At 33.7% G+C, this 15,858-nt stretch overlaps 2 protein-coding genes and 1 non-coding gene across 3 annotated transcripts; 1 reads left to right on the top strand and 2 right to left on the bottom strand.

Annotated features, from left to right (window-relative positions):
• Positions 1-3,682: 3,682 nt before the first annotated feature.
• On the bottom strand, positions 3,683-7,088 carry LOC112522125. The gene is made up of 3 exons (XM_025131205.1): positions 6,313-7,088; positions 4,451-4,571; positions 3,683-4,354 (listed from the first exon to the last, which is right to left on the bottom strand). Exons 1-3 carry the CDS (start codon positions 7,057-7,059, stop codon positions 3,852-3,854), a joined length of 1,371 nt encoding a protein of 456 aa, XP_024986973.1. The 5' UTR covers positions 7,060-7,088; the 3' UTR covers positions 3,683-3,851.
• Positions 7,089-9,044: 1,956 nt separating this feature from the next.
• LOC112522330 lies at positions 9,045-9,147 on the top strand. The gene has a single exon (XR_003070164.1). It is a non-coding gene; the product is annotated as a U6 spliceosomal RNA (small nuclear RNA).
• Positions 9,148-14,372: 5,225 nt separating this feature from the next.
• On the bottom strand, positions 14,373-15,087 carry LOC112521152 (dehydration-responsive element-binding protein 1B-like). The gene is made up of 2 exons (XM_025129856.1): positions 14,598-15,087; positions 14,373-14,567 (listed from the first exon to the last, which is right to left on the bottom strand). The coding sequence occupies exons 1-2, from the start codon at positions 15,085-15,087 to the stop codon at positions 14,386-14,388; spliced, it is 672 nt and encodes a 223-aa protein (XP_024985624.1). The 3' UTR covers positions 14,373-14,385.
• Positions 15,088-15,858: the final 771 nt, after the last annotated feature.

Raw genomic sequence — 15,858 nt, 5'->3', positions numbered from 1 at the left:
CACACTTGTGACTTCTCATCTTTGCTTTTCTGTTTCATCTTAGGATTTTGGGCACTGATTTTGAGTAGCATATCTTCCTTTAGCCTTATATGTACCAAAAATAGCATAAAAGATGAATTTGCTGTATAAATGCTTGAATTGATGCCATAGCCACAATAATCCAAAGCCTAACCATCTTTGTCTTAATTTGAGCCTCTAGAACTAGCCAACCATTTCCAATGCTTTCACTTGATTCAACTTGGGCCTTTATTTCATTTTGGCCAATTTGTAGCCTTCATACACTTACAATGAGGACATTGTTTCCCTTAAGTTTGGGGGAGGGTCCTAAAAAGTACCAAACACCTTATACATCATGAAAACATATGCATTAAGACCAAAAGACAAACAAAGGAACATAGTTCCATGTCTTGTGCATACAAAAGAGTGTCAATGTACACCAGAATGTTTGAAAAAGGACCACAGTGTCCAAAATACCTCAATATGAGATGCATAGCAGTAAAATTGTGCTATGGAGTGAAAAAGTGAGATGAGGTAAAAGGCATGCATTGAAAAGAAAAAGCCAAATGCAAAACCCAATTCAAAGWCCCAATCTATCTGTTGAATCTAGTATAGCAAAAGAAATGTAGGCTAGCTTATGGTTTGGTAATATGAAAGATTTAAGTTTGGGKGAGCTAGGTTTATGAAGGGCTATGGATATTAAGCATCAAGTCATGAGTATAACACTTTCATTCAAAAATTTTCAGAAAAATGCATATTTTGGCTATGGAATGTTTATGCTCATTTTTTTTWAGAACTTTGAGTCTTTTAATTTGTCATTTTCTGTTGTTTGGGGACAAACAACAATTCAAGTTTGGGGGTGTGATRAGTGTTAATTTATTAACCTTATTACATCATTTTCTTAACCATTTTCCGTTGTTTTATTTGCCCTTTAGTGTCCTAATTGAGTCTTTTTATATCTTTTTCATATATTAGTAGTTATATTATATATCTAATGTTAATCCCCTGTTTTTGCAGGTTTTTGAGCATTTTTGGGACCGGTCCTGCAGCAGTCCTATAGGACCAGGAGTGGCAAGGTCCTATAGGACCTGTCCGAGAGCTGGAAACTGCTTGGGCCGTGGATTAATGGGCTAATTCAAGAAGAAGGCTTGGTCAACACCCTTGGGCTTAGTCAAAGCCCAGCTTTGAAGAGGCTTTTTGTCTTATTAGTTGGCACCCACTTTGGGACCTTCCTTGGACTATAAATACATGCCTTAAGCTTTGTTTTAATTCACCAATTCACACTTTTTTGGTAACCAACTCTCTAATTCACAAATACTTTTGGGAGATTTATGTATAATCTTTTGTAAGTTGCTCCCAAGAATATTACTTTCGGTTCTMAGCCTTCGGTTCTCGTTAACTTTTCACGATTCGATCTTTGTAGTTGTAATTTCTTTCTCAAGGTTTATTTTAAGTACTCATCTTTCAATCTTCATCTCGTTTCTCGTTCCAAGTTATATTACGTTTTATCGTTTATAAATTAYGTAATCTAAATAAATCGCGTTTTCAAGTTTACAAGTAACTTTACGGCTTTTTGTAACGTAACTTGTTTTACAAGTTACGTTACTTGACTTGCAAGTTTTCTTTCACGTTTCCCAAGGTTTTCTCATCATCCATCCATCATCCATCCATCATTCATCCATCATTCATCCATCATCCATCCATCATTCATCCATCAAAGAATTTGTCTTCCCAATATGTACTTTCCTTTTTATTATTATTATTATTATTATTATTGTTATTATTATTATTATTATTAGATTAATATAATTAATATTATTTAATTATTAATAATTCATATTTATGTCATTTATATTTCAGTCCTTTACATTTCTGTAATTTACATTTCTGTCTTTATATTTCTGTATTTATATTTCAGTCATTTATATTTCAGTATTTACATTTCAGTCTTTTATATTTATGTCATTTATATTTCAGTCCTTTACATTTCAGTCTTTACATTCCTGCAATTTACATTTTTGTCTTTACATTTCTGCAATTTATATTTCTGTCATTTATATTTCAGTCATTTAAATTCTAGTACTTTAAATTTCAGCATTTTCATTTCCTGTAATTTACTTTCTGCAATTTACTTTTCCGTCTCCGTTATTTACTTTTTAATCCTTACATCCTTCGAGAGAAGAAACCGAGCGATGATGGGCTAACGCCTTAGCTTGGGGTGTAACGGGAAATTAAGACCAAAACCGATGTGAAAGTACAAAGGTGTCTTATTAGCATTATAGTCTGCTATTTATTTCAGGTGCTTAATATTTCATTTGATGATTACATTAAAATTAATTGACAACTAATTTTGTGTATAAAAATGTATTGACTTTCAAGACCTGAGGTAATAGGAGAAGGCTATAAATAGCTTTAGTGTCTGACAAACGCTATACTCCTACGGTGTAGGATGGTAACACCGTGTTGTGCTAGGATTCACGACGTCTAACATAAATGATATCGTATCGATAGCACGTTGACCGGTGTGTGCTCTTGGGAGGCCGTCTGACCCGATAGTTGATACTGTCATAGTAATATAAAATCATTTCTTGATTTTAGATAATTATGACAGGAATGCTATGTCACCTTTTTACTGAATCATTTGTTTAAAGTCTTAATCAACTGTTGCACCMTGTGCTTCTTTTTACGACTGATATTTTTCTTAGTTGATAATCAAACCTCCTCGTTTTAGATAAATCAAATCTCTCGTTTCGCCATCTGAAATTAGTTTTTATAAACTGGACTTTTTGAATGAACTTTACAAGCTATCTCTATGGGAACGATAAATCTGGTACTTTTTACCATTATTACTTGTTACGAGACGACAATAGTTCGAGGTGTATACTTGCGCCGAGTTCTATTTTTGTGTTGGAATCTAAGGTTGAATAAACCGACGAGCAGAAGGTTTGCCGTTGAACAAGTGTGCTCATAGAGTCATACTTAACCATATCAATCTCAATTTCATTTGCTTTCTCGCACCTAAACAATAACATGTGCACATATGACGAATGAACTCTATCATTTCCCTTGCCAATTGTTCTCCATACAGTTGCCACCCTTCACCCTTCAAAGTCGCAACTTCCATTGCACATTCTTTTTTAACGTGTTTCAGGCACTTCCAAATTAGTCCACGATCTTTGGTTTTTTCTATATCATCCCCGATATTTCATTTTCAAAATTTTATAATGCCCAGTCCTTGTATTTTACATGTTTTTAAATTTTGGGGTATTACGTAAATCTGATGTCGTTTCTATCTCTTATTAATTCCATCAAGATACGTTTTATATCTTGTGTGTTGATTATTGTTTCCGACGAGAGTTCAGGTTTATTATTTTCAACATATCAACACGTTTGAGTTCATATTTGGTTCTTGGGTAATTATCGACTACTTTTTTGCTTGATTCGATCTTGTTTTTCTGGGTTGTATTCAAGATTGTATGATCGATTTTTCTACAATATATGCCTTCGTGATGAGTGTGTGTGTTCCAACGTCCAAGATCAATTGCAAATTAAAAACTCAAGCAAGCGTAGATGATCAATAACGATGATTTGACACTAAGAAGATTGGTGTATATCAATTGTAGCATCGACATATTTGGTGTGCAAAAATGGAACGCTAAGCAATGGTAGCAAAATCTCTTCAACTAATTGACAAACAACTGATAGTTTGAAAATTCAACATATTCTATCATAACAGATTAAAATACTCTAATTTGACGTTCAAAACATTGGTCTCTACAAGTTGTAGCATGACCATTTGGCATATAAGAACGAAACTTTCCCAATTGAAAATCTCAATTCCAAATGCCAAACACTTACAGATGAAAATCTAGCAAAATATCATCGACGAGTGAAGTAAAAACCTCATGCTCCAACTCCAAACCAATATCCTTTTTCTCATCTTCCTCACCATAATCTGACCATTTCACACCTTTCTCCATTGCTCTAGCATACGTTTGCCTATTCTTTTGAGACTCCCAATCTAAAAACAACTCTTGTGTTTGACCGTCCATCCACTCTCTTGTTGTATGCAACATTTCATAATCTGATATGTTTTCTTCAAACATTCTCTCTTTAAAAAACCCTAATAAGAGGCTCTTCACGGCTTCAGATTTGAAAAAACGATGAGAATTTGTTGATATCATCAATTGAAGTAATGCAACTGCTTTATTTTCAAGTTGTTTATCTTCTTGTTCAAACTCATGACATGCATGTGTTGGTTCAACAACCAATCTAGTCATCCGATCCTCTAATTTGATAGGCTCAAGTTGAGGAACACCCTCAATTCTTCGAGTCTTATGCATCAATCTTTTTGTTCCTGGAAAATCACATAATAACTCTATTATAAGTTTTGCTACCAAGAAAATAAAACGACAAAGAGAGAAAGATCAACCTTCAACATTAGAATGTCTACGTTGGAATATCGAAGAAACTTCATCTTCATCTTCACCAGCCACATCATTGTCGTTATTAGATGGAAAATCCATCACAGAAACAGGACTAAATTGCTCAACCAAATCGTTTTGCTGCTTGTCCTATGATTAATATCATTTTAACAATAAACAAAAGCAAACGTAAAAGGTATTAGCATATATTAAACAAGTAAAGCTTATTCAAGATTATTTGGGAATCTTTATAAGTCCAAATATTTCGCTACAAGTCATAATCTTATCATCATATGTCAAAATGTTGTCAATTACACTTGAACAAGTTTTCTATATCGCCCATGATGATATGATTTGTTTCCATAATTAACCTCGATTATTTCCTAAACAAGATTTAACAATTTGATGTATAAACTTTTTAATATATAATCATAATAGATGGTTTAATAAATGAAATCATTAACAATAAAAATTAAATGTTACTTAAATACACTTGCTATGATGGATAATTAGGTAGCATTTGGTACACAGACATGACATGATAGGAATGGACGAGACTAGACTGATTGTCTATCCTATGTTAGGGACAAACGAGGGGAATTGACCCGAATAACAAATCTCTCCTATAAAATTCATTTTTTTCAATTAAATTCTTATTTTAGCTAGATTTTCGTAAATTCAATTTTTAGATTAAAAAAAATCTTTATATAAATTTGTGTAAGAATCCCCATTTACATAAATAATTTTTTTTATCTGAAAATAAGTTTTATGCAAATGTATAAAACATTTGTGTGAACTCGGACTAAAATAAACATTCGATTCCAAAAATGACTTGGTTGAGAGATTGACTATTTTGGCCATATTCTTTTTTTTTTCTTCCCTAAATTGTACTTAGCGTAAAAATATAATATATTGACAAAATCGGGGTTTAAATGAGAACGATAATGAATAAAAAAACACGAGAACGACTAATCAAATGTGATTTTATATTAAACTTACATGAAAATTCACATATGACGACATGCAATCTTGTCAGCCGGAGTCGTTCACACACCTTGTATTACTTATGTTCTATAATCACGTGAGATTTCAGCCATGCTCTCGTTTTATTCTACCATTATATTAATATGTGTATAAAAAGCTTAAATAAAAATCACTATAATTGTTTTTTATAGGAAATACATTTTTAATGCATGTGACACGCATGGTCGCCGACATGAAAGCTTAAACCACACTACTAATTTCCGAAAGTACCCTTAATTTTATTCAAGTTAGTAATTGTGTATACCATACAAATTATTGGTACTTAGTGGAGGAGGGGGTCCAATGTTATGAGGAAGAGGAGGAGGGCGTTTTAGTAATTAAAGAAATGATTTACTATTACAAACACCCATTCTATACTGCATTGTTTCATCAAATTTCACGGCGTGGATTCCGCCACGAAATTACACGTAAGCAGAATCTACGGCGTGGATGCAAAGAACTTGAAAACCACGTGAGTTGATAAAGTAAAGTTAATGACTGTATTTCCTCCTCCTTCATTGCTGTGAGAATTTAATGCTTCTATCTCCTAATATTAATTTTTTTTATAATAATTCAAATTTGAATCTGCCTTTCAAATTCACTACTTTCCGGTAACCGGTAGGAAAAACACATCAGGTTTCCGGCAGGATCATCTAAGCTCATTTACAAGCAAACTAATAAATAATGATCTTGTTTTCTGTTAATTTTGTGTTTTTTAAATTAATTTTTAACAGAGCATTCGAATCGTACCAATTACGATTAATTAAATTCATATTATTTAAGAAATTTGAGGATGAAGTGATCGAAGGTGGGAAACAGAATCTACATGGTGTTATTGTGGGGTACTAAGCATTGAATTAGGTCTCACCTTTACGTTTTCGGTAGTGGAAGAATAGGTGGTGGCCATGGCGGTTGCTCCAACGCCCTTTCCGTTTGCTATCTTCTTTTTCTCCTGTATATCATTCACGACGTCGTTTTGAGATGTGTTAACATCCGAAGAATTACCTGTGGTGAAGCTGTCAGTGGTGGTGGTGGTGGTGGTGGTAAAGTCGCTATCGGACCAGCTGTCGCTGTTACTGTTGCTCGTTGAGCTGGTGAGCTCCGCCGTGGTTGTGGTCGTAACGGCGGTTGAGAATTTCGACGGTGATGGAGGCGGAGGAGTTTCCTTCTCTTTGATCAAATCGCCAAACGATTTCAACCGTTTGATCTCGTTGTTATGATCGGTTTTCTTCCAGAAGCCATGCTTCAAGAGCTTCCGAGAGAGACTCCTCGGCAGAAAATTAGTCTTCCTAGAATTCCTAGCGCCGGCGAAGGGAAAATGCTTGAATGCATTAACCATCACAGCAGAAGCTCTCTGGAGCACCGACAATTGTTTTGGTTTGGTTTCCACAGTCGACGGTCGTCGCTGCTTCGAAGGCAGCTTACTGTTTTTGTTAAGATCAATTTCCACCAGGAATCGAACAGTGGTGCAACATTGACGACGAGGATACGAGCGGAAGCCATTGGAAGAACAGGAGCTCATATCATCGAGTAAATAGTCCCTGAGCAGCAGAGATTTTGGCATTGTCTTCTTGATCATCCTCGAATCATCAGTAAATGAAGCTCTGGAAGCCATTGAAAGGGTGAGACAGAATGATCAAGCTCTAATTAACAAGGATCCCAATTGAAGATCTCAATGAGAGAGAGAGAGAGAGAGAGAAATTTGCAGCAATGGCAATGGAGGGAGGAGATAGGAATGACGATTGGTTGGGTGTTGAAAAGGGGGGAATGGCTTGTAATTTGAATCCTTGAGTTTCATTAATTAATGTTCGTAAATATCCGAATTTATACAACACGGTGCACCTACTATTGCTTATCTCCAACAGACCTGTTTTACAAATTCTAAAGATATAAAAGAAATTTTACTTAATATCTATGTTAAAATGAAGATATTTGTGATGTGGTTTAGGGGCTGTTTACTTAAATGCTTACTCGGTAAGTGTTTATTGTTAAGAGTCAATGATATTTATACTATATTATAAAGCATTTGACAAAAACTCTTAAAAACAATTTTTTATGCATAAAATACTCTATATTGATGCATATTATTTAAAATTCAAGATTACAAGTAAACTATGCATACATACAACTTATTAAAGCTTTATATTTGAATTCGTGTAACTAACTGCGGATAAACATAATCAAATAGAAGATAAACATCTCATTTTTAAATATAAAAAATCTAAAATATAATTAAGATAATTATCAAGTTCTAATAAAATAATTAATTATTATCTTTATAAGAAAATTATATTATCAAACTAAATATAAATTATTTTGTTATTGAACCTAAATTAAATTATAACAAAAATTTGAATTAAAAAATTACACAAAATATGAGAAATTTTAAATAGTTAATTTGATACTAATATCTATATATTTTTGTCAATTTTTTATGATATATTCAAATTTATATTTTATTCAAAATTAAAAACATCGTCGCTTTTTCAAAATCACATAAGAGCATATTAAAATATCGACTGAGATAAAGAATAAAATGAAATATTAAAATTAATATGTATCTCGCTGCATTACACGAAAACCCTTCTAATAATAAAAAAGATTTTCTAATCAACTAGGTTTTGTTCTAACCATTATGAAATTTCAAACTTAGTTTTTTTAAGTCTCATGTAAACTTTAATAATTAATTATTATTTATCTGTATTACAATAATTTAAAAAGGGTCACCCCACCTACATGTTAAAACACTCCTTTACCAATTATTTATCATAATCCAATAATTATATCAACAAATTTATTTGTATTTTAATTATTTTTTATTTATAATCATCATTATTTTTATTTCATTTAATCAAACTTTTATTATTATTGTGAATCTTCAATTAGTATTATGTTAAATACTTTTTTATCTAAAATTAATTTTATCATTATTTTTTATATTTTGTTTTTGTTTCTTTGTATTAATATTTAATATTTATGATAAAAATAATATGTTGTTTTAAACAAGAATACAAATATAAAGAATAATTAAAACCAAATTGTGACGATTTTTTTTGATAAAAAGTGATGAGTACCGATAGATTATTGATAAATAACAAATAGATTATTCTTTCAATATTTAAAAACTTAAATAAAAAGAATGATGAGTTATTTCATGAATTTCAAAAGTTGCAGAATGATGGATGAGTTATTTTGACGTTATATAAAAAATAATTATAAAGTAAAATGTTTATACAAGATTTTTTTTTGTATTTTTTTTACTTTTTATTTAGTTTCTTTATAATTATTTGATATAAAAAATATGATCATTGTCTATCTACTTGACAAGATTTATCTAATTAAGATATATGTTTATTATATAAATGTGGTTTCAGATAGCACTCGTAGTTTCATATACGTTAAAAAGATACAAGCTACTGAAGAGATGACAACCATATATTCGCATGCTCAATTCATTCATTATAATTGTACATAAAATGGTCTTAAGCAAACGTTCTCGAAAATCCAATAGCATTTTTCAAAATTTTATAAACAAACATACAAATTTGGTTACATTTTGCCAAATAAATGTATTGCTTGTTCCATATTAATAAGAGTTAAGTCCCTTTGGGGACATCCGATAAAATTGGAACGATACAGAGAAGATTAGCATGGCCCCTGCATAATGATGACACGCACAAATCGAGAAATGGTTAAAAAAAATTAACCACAAGCGTGATGCCTGATTGGTTTGGGCTTGGCTCCAAATGTCAAAAGTACCTGGAGGTCCCAATTTCAAATCCAAGGAGAAATAAAAATCCCTTTTGTGGCCACGGAGGTTCAAATGCGGTGCCTTCGGACTATATGCAAAGCAAGCGGTCATTCTGGGATTAGTCGGCTCACATAGCGCGTTGGATGTCCAGGTTAATAAAAAAAAGAATTAAAATCTGAACCCAAAAAAATATAACTTTTAGGCATCAGTTCAATTTTTTTTTGTTCTTAAACGCTATCTATCGAATAAAAAAAGAAATTACAATGCAGACAGATTGTGGAAGGAGCCTTAAAATATTTGGTGATCTAGATATTAAAAAAAGGTAATAATTTCATTAAATTACCATATTTACCTTTGGTACGACAATCTCGTTGTACAATTGTGTTATTGTCATCGTATTAAATTTGATGCGATAGGACGACACGAAATTAATATAGGTTGTAGGACCACGTACAATTGCACGAGAGGCTATATGTGTGTATGTATACATGTGTATGTGGGAGCAAAAAAATGTTTGCATTAATAAATACGGTTACATTTTGAGTTCAACCGTAATTGGAATTTTAGTGAACACCGAATTTATGACAACAACTAGATAAGAAAAAATCTTTGGCATGCCCAAACTAAAAAACAAGATTAAATTGCTAATCAAAGGTTTAGATATTAACGTCTGTCATGTGAATATCAGTTAAATAGAGACTTCTAAAATATACTTCGCTTAATTTTTTTGAAAATCCATATTGCATTGAAAACAGATAACACATCGAGTCGTATGGCTATGACAAGTGATGATTCTCCCACTGTTGCATCAACATTAAAACGAATGGCTCAATAATGTGAATCGAATTCGATAAATAACTGGTACCAAGGAGTAGAGAGATTCTTTCAAAGAAAACCTGCGTTTACAGAAAAAATATATGCAAAAAACAACTGACAGATTGGCACAAAGAAAGCAAGATTAATGTAAGAACAAATAGAAGAACATGAATGAATGTATGACCTAAAACCCCATCAATTAAGCTTTCATAAAAGGCTACTTGTCTCCCAAAGGAAGCCCCTACCTATCCTAGGAAACTGATATCTAGCGGTACTAACACCAACCACACATGAGTCACGTTTGTGTTGCCTTTCCACAAACTCTTACTTGAGGTCATATCTTCGAAAAATGTCGTCATTTCCAATCTCAATTGCTCATCCCACATCCTCCACAGTTTGTATCTCGTAACCTCATCGACTGTTGCTCTCTTGACCTTCCTACATTGGGCCAATATCTGCCTCTTACAAATATGTCCAAACGTAGCAATATTTTCTCCCTTTATTGCATAAAAAACTTAGATGTGCAAGTAATAATCTATGCACACAAAAAAGGTTACAAAACCACCATAAATATCCATTAAATAGTCAAAGACCTTCCAGCATAGTGGTAAAGGCTTGGGCATGACATAGTCATGAACCCGAGTTCGAGCCCTGGGAGGGGAGTGTTGGCGACATTTAAGTGGGGTCATGTTTAGCCTCCAATTTTGCCGGGGATTAGTCGGGTTTTGGCCCGGACACCCTTACAAAAAAAAAATATCCATTAAATAAATTACAAAATAGAAATACATGTTATGTATCTTCTTCATGGGGAATGAATAATGGCAACCAGTTGAAGGACTATAATCACGATTAAATTATGTACCCAAGGATCTTAATTATTATATATGGTAAGGAACCGAGACCTGCGAGAAATATAGTGGGACATTTTTGTAGCTATAAAGATGATAAGATAGAAAAATAAGGTATTTTCTCGGTTATATTGTGATTAATATGATAATTATTTAACACAAAAATAAATAACATATAAGATAAAGTAAATGAGTGAAAAAAATCATATTGACATATAAAATAGACGCCTCTGTTAAAAAAAGCAATTAAAAATATTTATCCATTTAAATAATTGTCTAACAATTAATGCCTCGATGACTCGATCTGCATTATCAAATTCTATACTGGTCCAAATCTATGACCGTATGCATCTTTATTTTATTTTTTGTACTTTATATATAATCTAATTATATCAGACAAAAGATCGTGTGAGAATATGAATTAATATAAGATACATATATAACTTTTTAGTTCAGTAGCGATATATGAGGCCGATGACAGGGCATCATGAATGAGTTAACGAAGCCAAAAAAGTTATAAAAAATGAGGTGAAATATCTGAATCATTATACTATAAAATTTAAACATTTTATTGGTTAAAGAAATTGGAAGTGGACAAGTACACTTGCTACTCCATCTCTGGCTTTGTCAATACCATTGAATATAAGCATGTGTAGCAACATTAAACATCTGATACGTAACATCTCAAATAAATGCCTAAAGCCAAAGATAAGGGCTAATTATAAAGCCATTTCTAGAAAGCTAAGAAGTGCAAGGGGGGTTATATCATATATGCTTAGTTAGTTATCAAAGTCATTGGCTTAATTGGAAATGGGGTTAAACACGTTCGTTGAGGTGTCATGTAACACCGTGCGACGTAGGTCAAAAATACTGTAAGTAATATTTATGCACTTCATGGAAAGGGAAGTGCTAAACAGGTAAACATAATCTAGACCTATTTTGCAAGTTGAATCATGCGTTCAAATAGAACGTGTGAGGTAGGGAACTGAAATCATGGGGCGGAAATGGTTTTGGAGGAGTTAGAGAGGCAACTTAGAATCAAAATGGCTGGAATGGAATCGGGTTGCCATTCCTCCGTTCATAAACCAAGTGTAGGGAGAAAATCGGAAAGAAAAAACAAGGAAGGAAATATAGAGAAGCAGAGGCAAGAGAAAACAAAGAAACATTTATGTAATATGAATAACATCCATCGATTAAGGAAAATATATGTATCAAGTTACTTTTTTATACTTCTCCGATAGCAATGCATGTAGTAATCAATTAATATCTAAATGGGGATAATTTTTTTGGATTGAGGACGGTACCTCTATCAATATTATTAAATAACAAAAAATACACCTAAATAGCAAAGGGATTCTCACCGAAGCATAGCCATTTGAGTTATTATGACAGGCCCCGGTGTTAGGATGGAGCGCGCTACACCAAATTATTAAAACACAAATGGTTGGAACATTCACTCTACCATAGTAACTAAAGGGCAAAAGTTAATAAAGACTAAGGAGTCCTTTACCGAACGTTTACTGGGTAAAATTTAGCCACCAAGAGTCACATTTCTCAGTTACCTTATTGAATAACATTATTGGCCATCGAAATAATTCGTTGATAAACGTCTTTTACCTGTTAAGTGCTTACTTGATAAGAGTATCATTCCTTACTTACTGGGTAAGATTCTTGGTACTTGTTATACCTCTCACACAACAATATTCTCGGTCCTTGCCATCAGAAGCGGCCCTAGGGTTGTGCCAGTAATGCAGCTGCATGCAGGGACAAACCCTGCTTGGTGCCACCGCATTATTCCTCCGTCAAAAGGTTGAAAAAATTTAGGGTCGTGAAAAGTGACATAGTATATATTTTGAAACTACAATGAAAATACGTTTTCTTTGGTATAGTTGGTTTGCAAGACTTTTGTTCCACTCCAAACCTTATTCTGAATTCTGTTAGTATCATTTTCTTAGTTAAATGATGTCACCATTTAATTTTCTTATATTTATTTTTATAATTAAATCGAGTTATTCTAAGCGTTGAAAGAAATGAAAATTTAAACAATTTGTTTAAAATGTGTTCGTAATCATCGGAGTCCGGAGATTTATAAGCATTAATTTAATAATTTAAATGTTTTATTTTATTTTAATTGAATTTGGTTTATATTTTATGCTTCCACGGTTTAGCGTGCGTTTGGTGCACAGATAGGACAGGACAGGACAGGGTAGGACAGGACATGACAGCTATTCAGCGTTTGGTAAGACATGACAGGACAAGACAGAACTGGTTAAAATGACCAATTTACCCCCAGTGAGCAATCATAAACAACAATCAGAAACAACAAACATGAATCAAAAACAACAAACATGAATAAAAACAGCAAACAAAATGCAGTAGCAAACATGAATAAAAAACAACAAACATGAATAAAAACAGCAAACAAAATGCAGTAGCAAACATGAATCAAAAACAACAAACATGAATAAAAACAACAAACAAAATGCAGTAGCAAACATGAATCAGGTGCTGTCGAGTTCTTCTAAATCAGTAGAAACATTAATCAAAAACCAGCAAACAAACATGAATCAGATGCTGTTTTAGCAGATATGAACAACTACAAGATGCATCAGATTTTAGGTAAAGATGAATTGAGGTTGAATCAGGCACATTTCAGCAAATATGAACAACTACAGTCATCAAACCCAGCTCACGAATTCAACAAAACAGCGAACATAGTCATCAATTAGTTGAAATTGCAAGAAACCCACTTGATGAAATCAAGAACGAAAGCGATAAACCTCTGCTAATTTGAAGAAGCGATAAACCTCTGAAATTACAAGTAGATGGTTTTGAATCAAGAAAATCTAGGTTTTCAGCACAAACCTCTGCTAATTCGAAGANATTGGAACTGGAACAGTCGAGAAGAGAAGAGTCGAGAGGTACCGTCGATTGGAACTGGTTTTGAATCAAGAAAATCTCTCGGATGAGGTACCGTCAATTGGAACTGTCGAGAAGAGAAGAGTCGATGGTCGCCGTCGATGGAGTTGATGAAGGAAGCGATGGAGGCGGATGAAAAGGGGAATGGAACTGGAAGCGAGGTGATGAGCAGGGTAGGGGAAGAAGGGGTAATGAGGGAAAAAGTTGTGTTCCACTTAGTTTCAGGGATAATAGTGGAACATGCGTATCTCATGCTTGTCCAACTTAGTTCCACTTAGTTCCACATTTAGCCACACCAAACGTAGGACAAATGTGTTATGTCATGTCCTCTCCCACCTTGTCCAGCGTACCAAACGCACCCTTAATGATTTATTTTTTACTTTAATAATAAAATTTTAATAAATTATTACAATTACAAAAAGTATTTTATAAATAATAACGATTTTCTACATTTTATTTATCAAATCCGAACCTAGCAAACATAAAAAAAGAAGAAGATTAATTGTAATTAATAAATTCAATTAATTGTTATGATTGTATAGGGTTAATTGAATTGCCACTGTATGAAATATATGTGCGTGTGTGTGAGAGAGAGAGAGAGAGAGATTCAAAATGAGAAATCCCAAAGCGACACATCAGCATGTGGACTTCCCACGTCATCCGAACTCCATCCACCTAAGCAAGAAGGTGGAGGGAGCATCATTCCTGCTGCCATATCCGATATTAATCTAGGCATGTGAAACACCGCTTCTTCATCCATATAACTTCCCACCTCCACCTCCACCGCCTCTGCTTCCATGGTGGCCGACGTCGCTTCACCCTCCACCATCGACTTACCATCAACCACATCTCTCTTCTCTTCACCATTATCGACCTCCATATCTACATGTCGAAAAGCCTCCGCCGCCTCAGCTGCCGCCTTGCGGATGCCGGCTGCATCCGTGGTGGCTGGCACAGGCAACCGCCAACCGGAGTCAGCAAAATTTAAACAAGCATGGTTGCCACGTAATGCAAGTGCAGCAACGTCATGAGCCCGGGCTGCCATCTCAGCAGTCGGGTAGGTTCCAAGCCATATTCGGGTCTTCTTATTTGGCTCACGAACCTCACAAACCCACTTATTCGGATTCCTCATCCGAACCCCTCGATAAACAGGGTGTCGGGTCTCCTTGAACTTAGTTCGACCCGCCCGTTTCTTGGGTTTAGCTGAAGCGAGTATGACTCCATCGTCTGAGCGGGTGGTCCGATTGGGTGATTGACTTGGGTGGGAACCGTCTGAGTTCGGGTCAGAAGATGGGCTTGGAGTATCCATTTGACTCGACATTGGAACTTTAAAGTTGGAAAGGGTTATAATTGGGGTTATATATTGAGAGTGCAGAAAGGGTGGTACTATACTACTATGTGCATACGATACGTACGCGCACACGGATAAATGTCGGCTTGCCTGCACATGTGATTTTTGTTGTGTTTTTTTTATTCCTTCGCATACAAGATACTAAACCATTTCAATAACCGTTATTTTAGTTTCCTTTTTCCTTTTTCATATCTATATCAATATTATATATATACTTCTTTTTTATTAATCTGGATATTCAACTTATTATGTGAACCGACTAATTACAAAACGACCACTTATTTTGTAGGTAGTCTGAAGTCACCACATATGAATCTTCATGGTTACAAGGGAATTTTTATTTCTCTTTGGATTTTAACCTGAGACATTCAAACACTTTTGATCTTTGAAGCTCAAGCTCAAACCAATTATACACCACCTTTATGATTATTCTATACACTTTTTTAGATCAAAAGAAATCAACCTTATATAAAAGAGATTTGATATCGATCGGTGTAAAAAGAATAAAGTAAGGTGTAATTTTTCATATTTTTATGGTAAATAGTTTTAGAGCATTTTTAACAAATTTGTTATATATATATATATATATATATATATATATATATATATAGACTTGGGATCATGTGAGACCAATGGTTTTTCGTGAGACCCGTAAGACCAATTCTCAACCCTTGGATTAGATTTACAATCGTCAGATCTGAACATTTATAAACGCCACGAGACTTCTCA

Source organism: Cynara cardunculus (genome assembly GCF_001531365.2).
Source record: "Cynara cardunculus var. scolymus isolate 2C chromosome LG 11, CcrdV1, whole genome shotgun sequence".
NCBI classification, from domain to species: Eukaryota; Viridiplantae; Streptophyta; class Magnoliopsida; order Asterales; family Asteraceae; genus Cynara; species Cynara cardunculus.
Note: the sequence above shows the minus strand (reverse complement) of the source record. Positions and strands in the feature narration are given on the sequence as shown.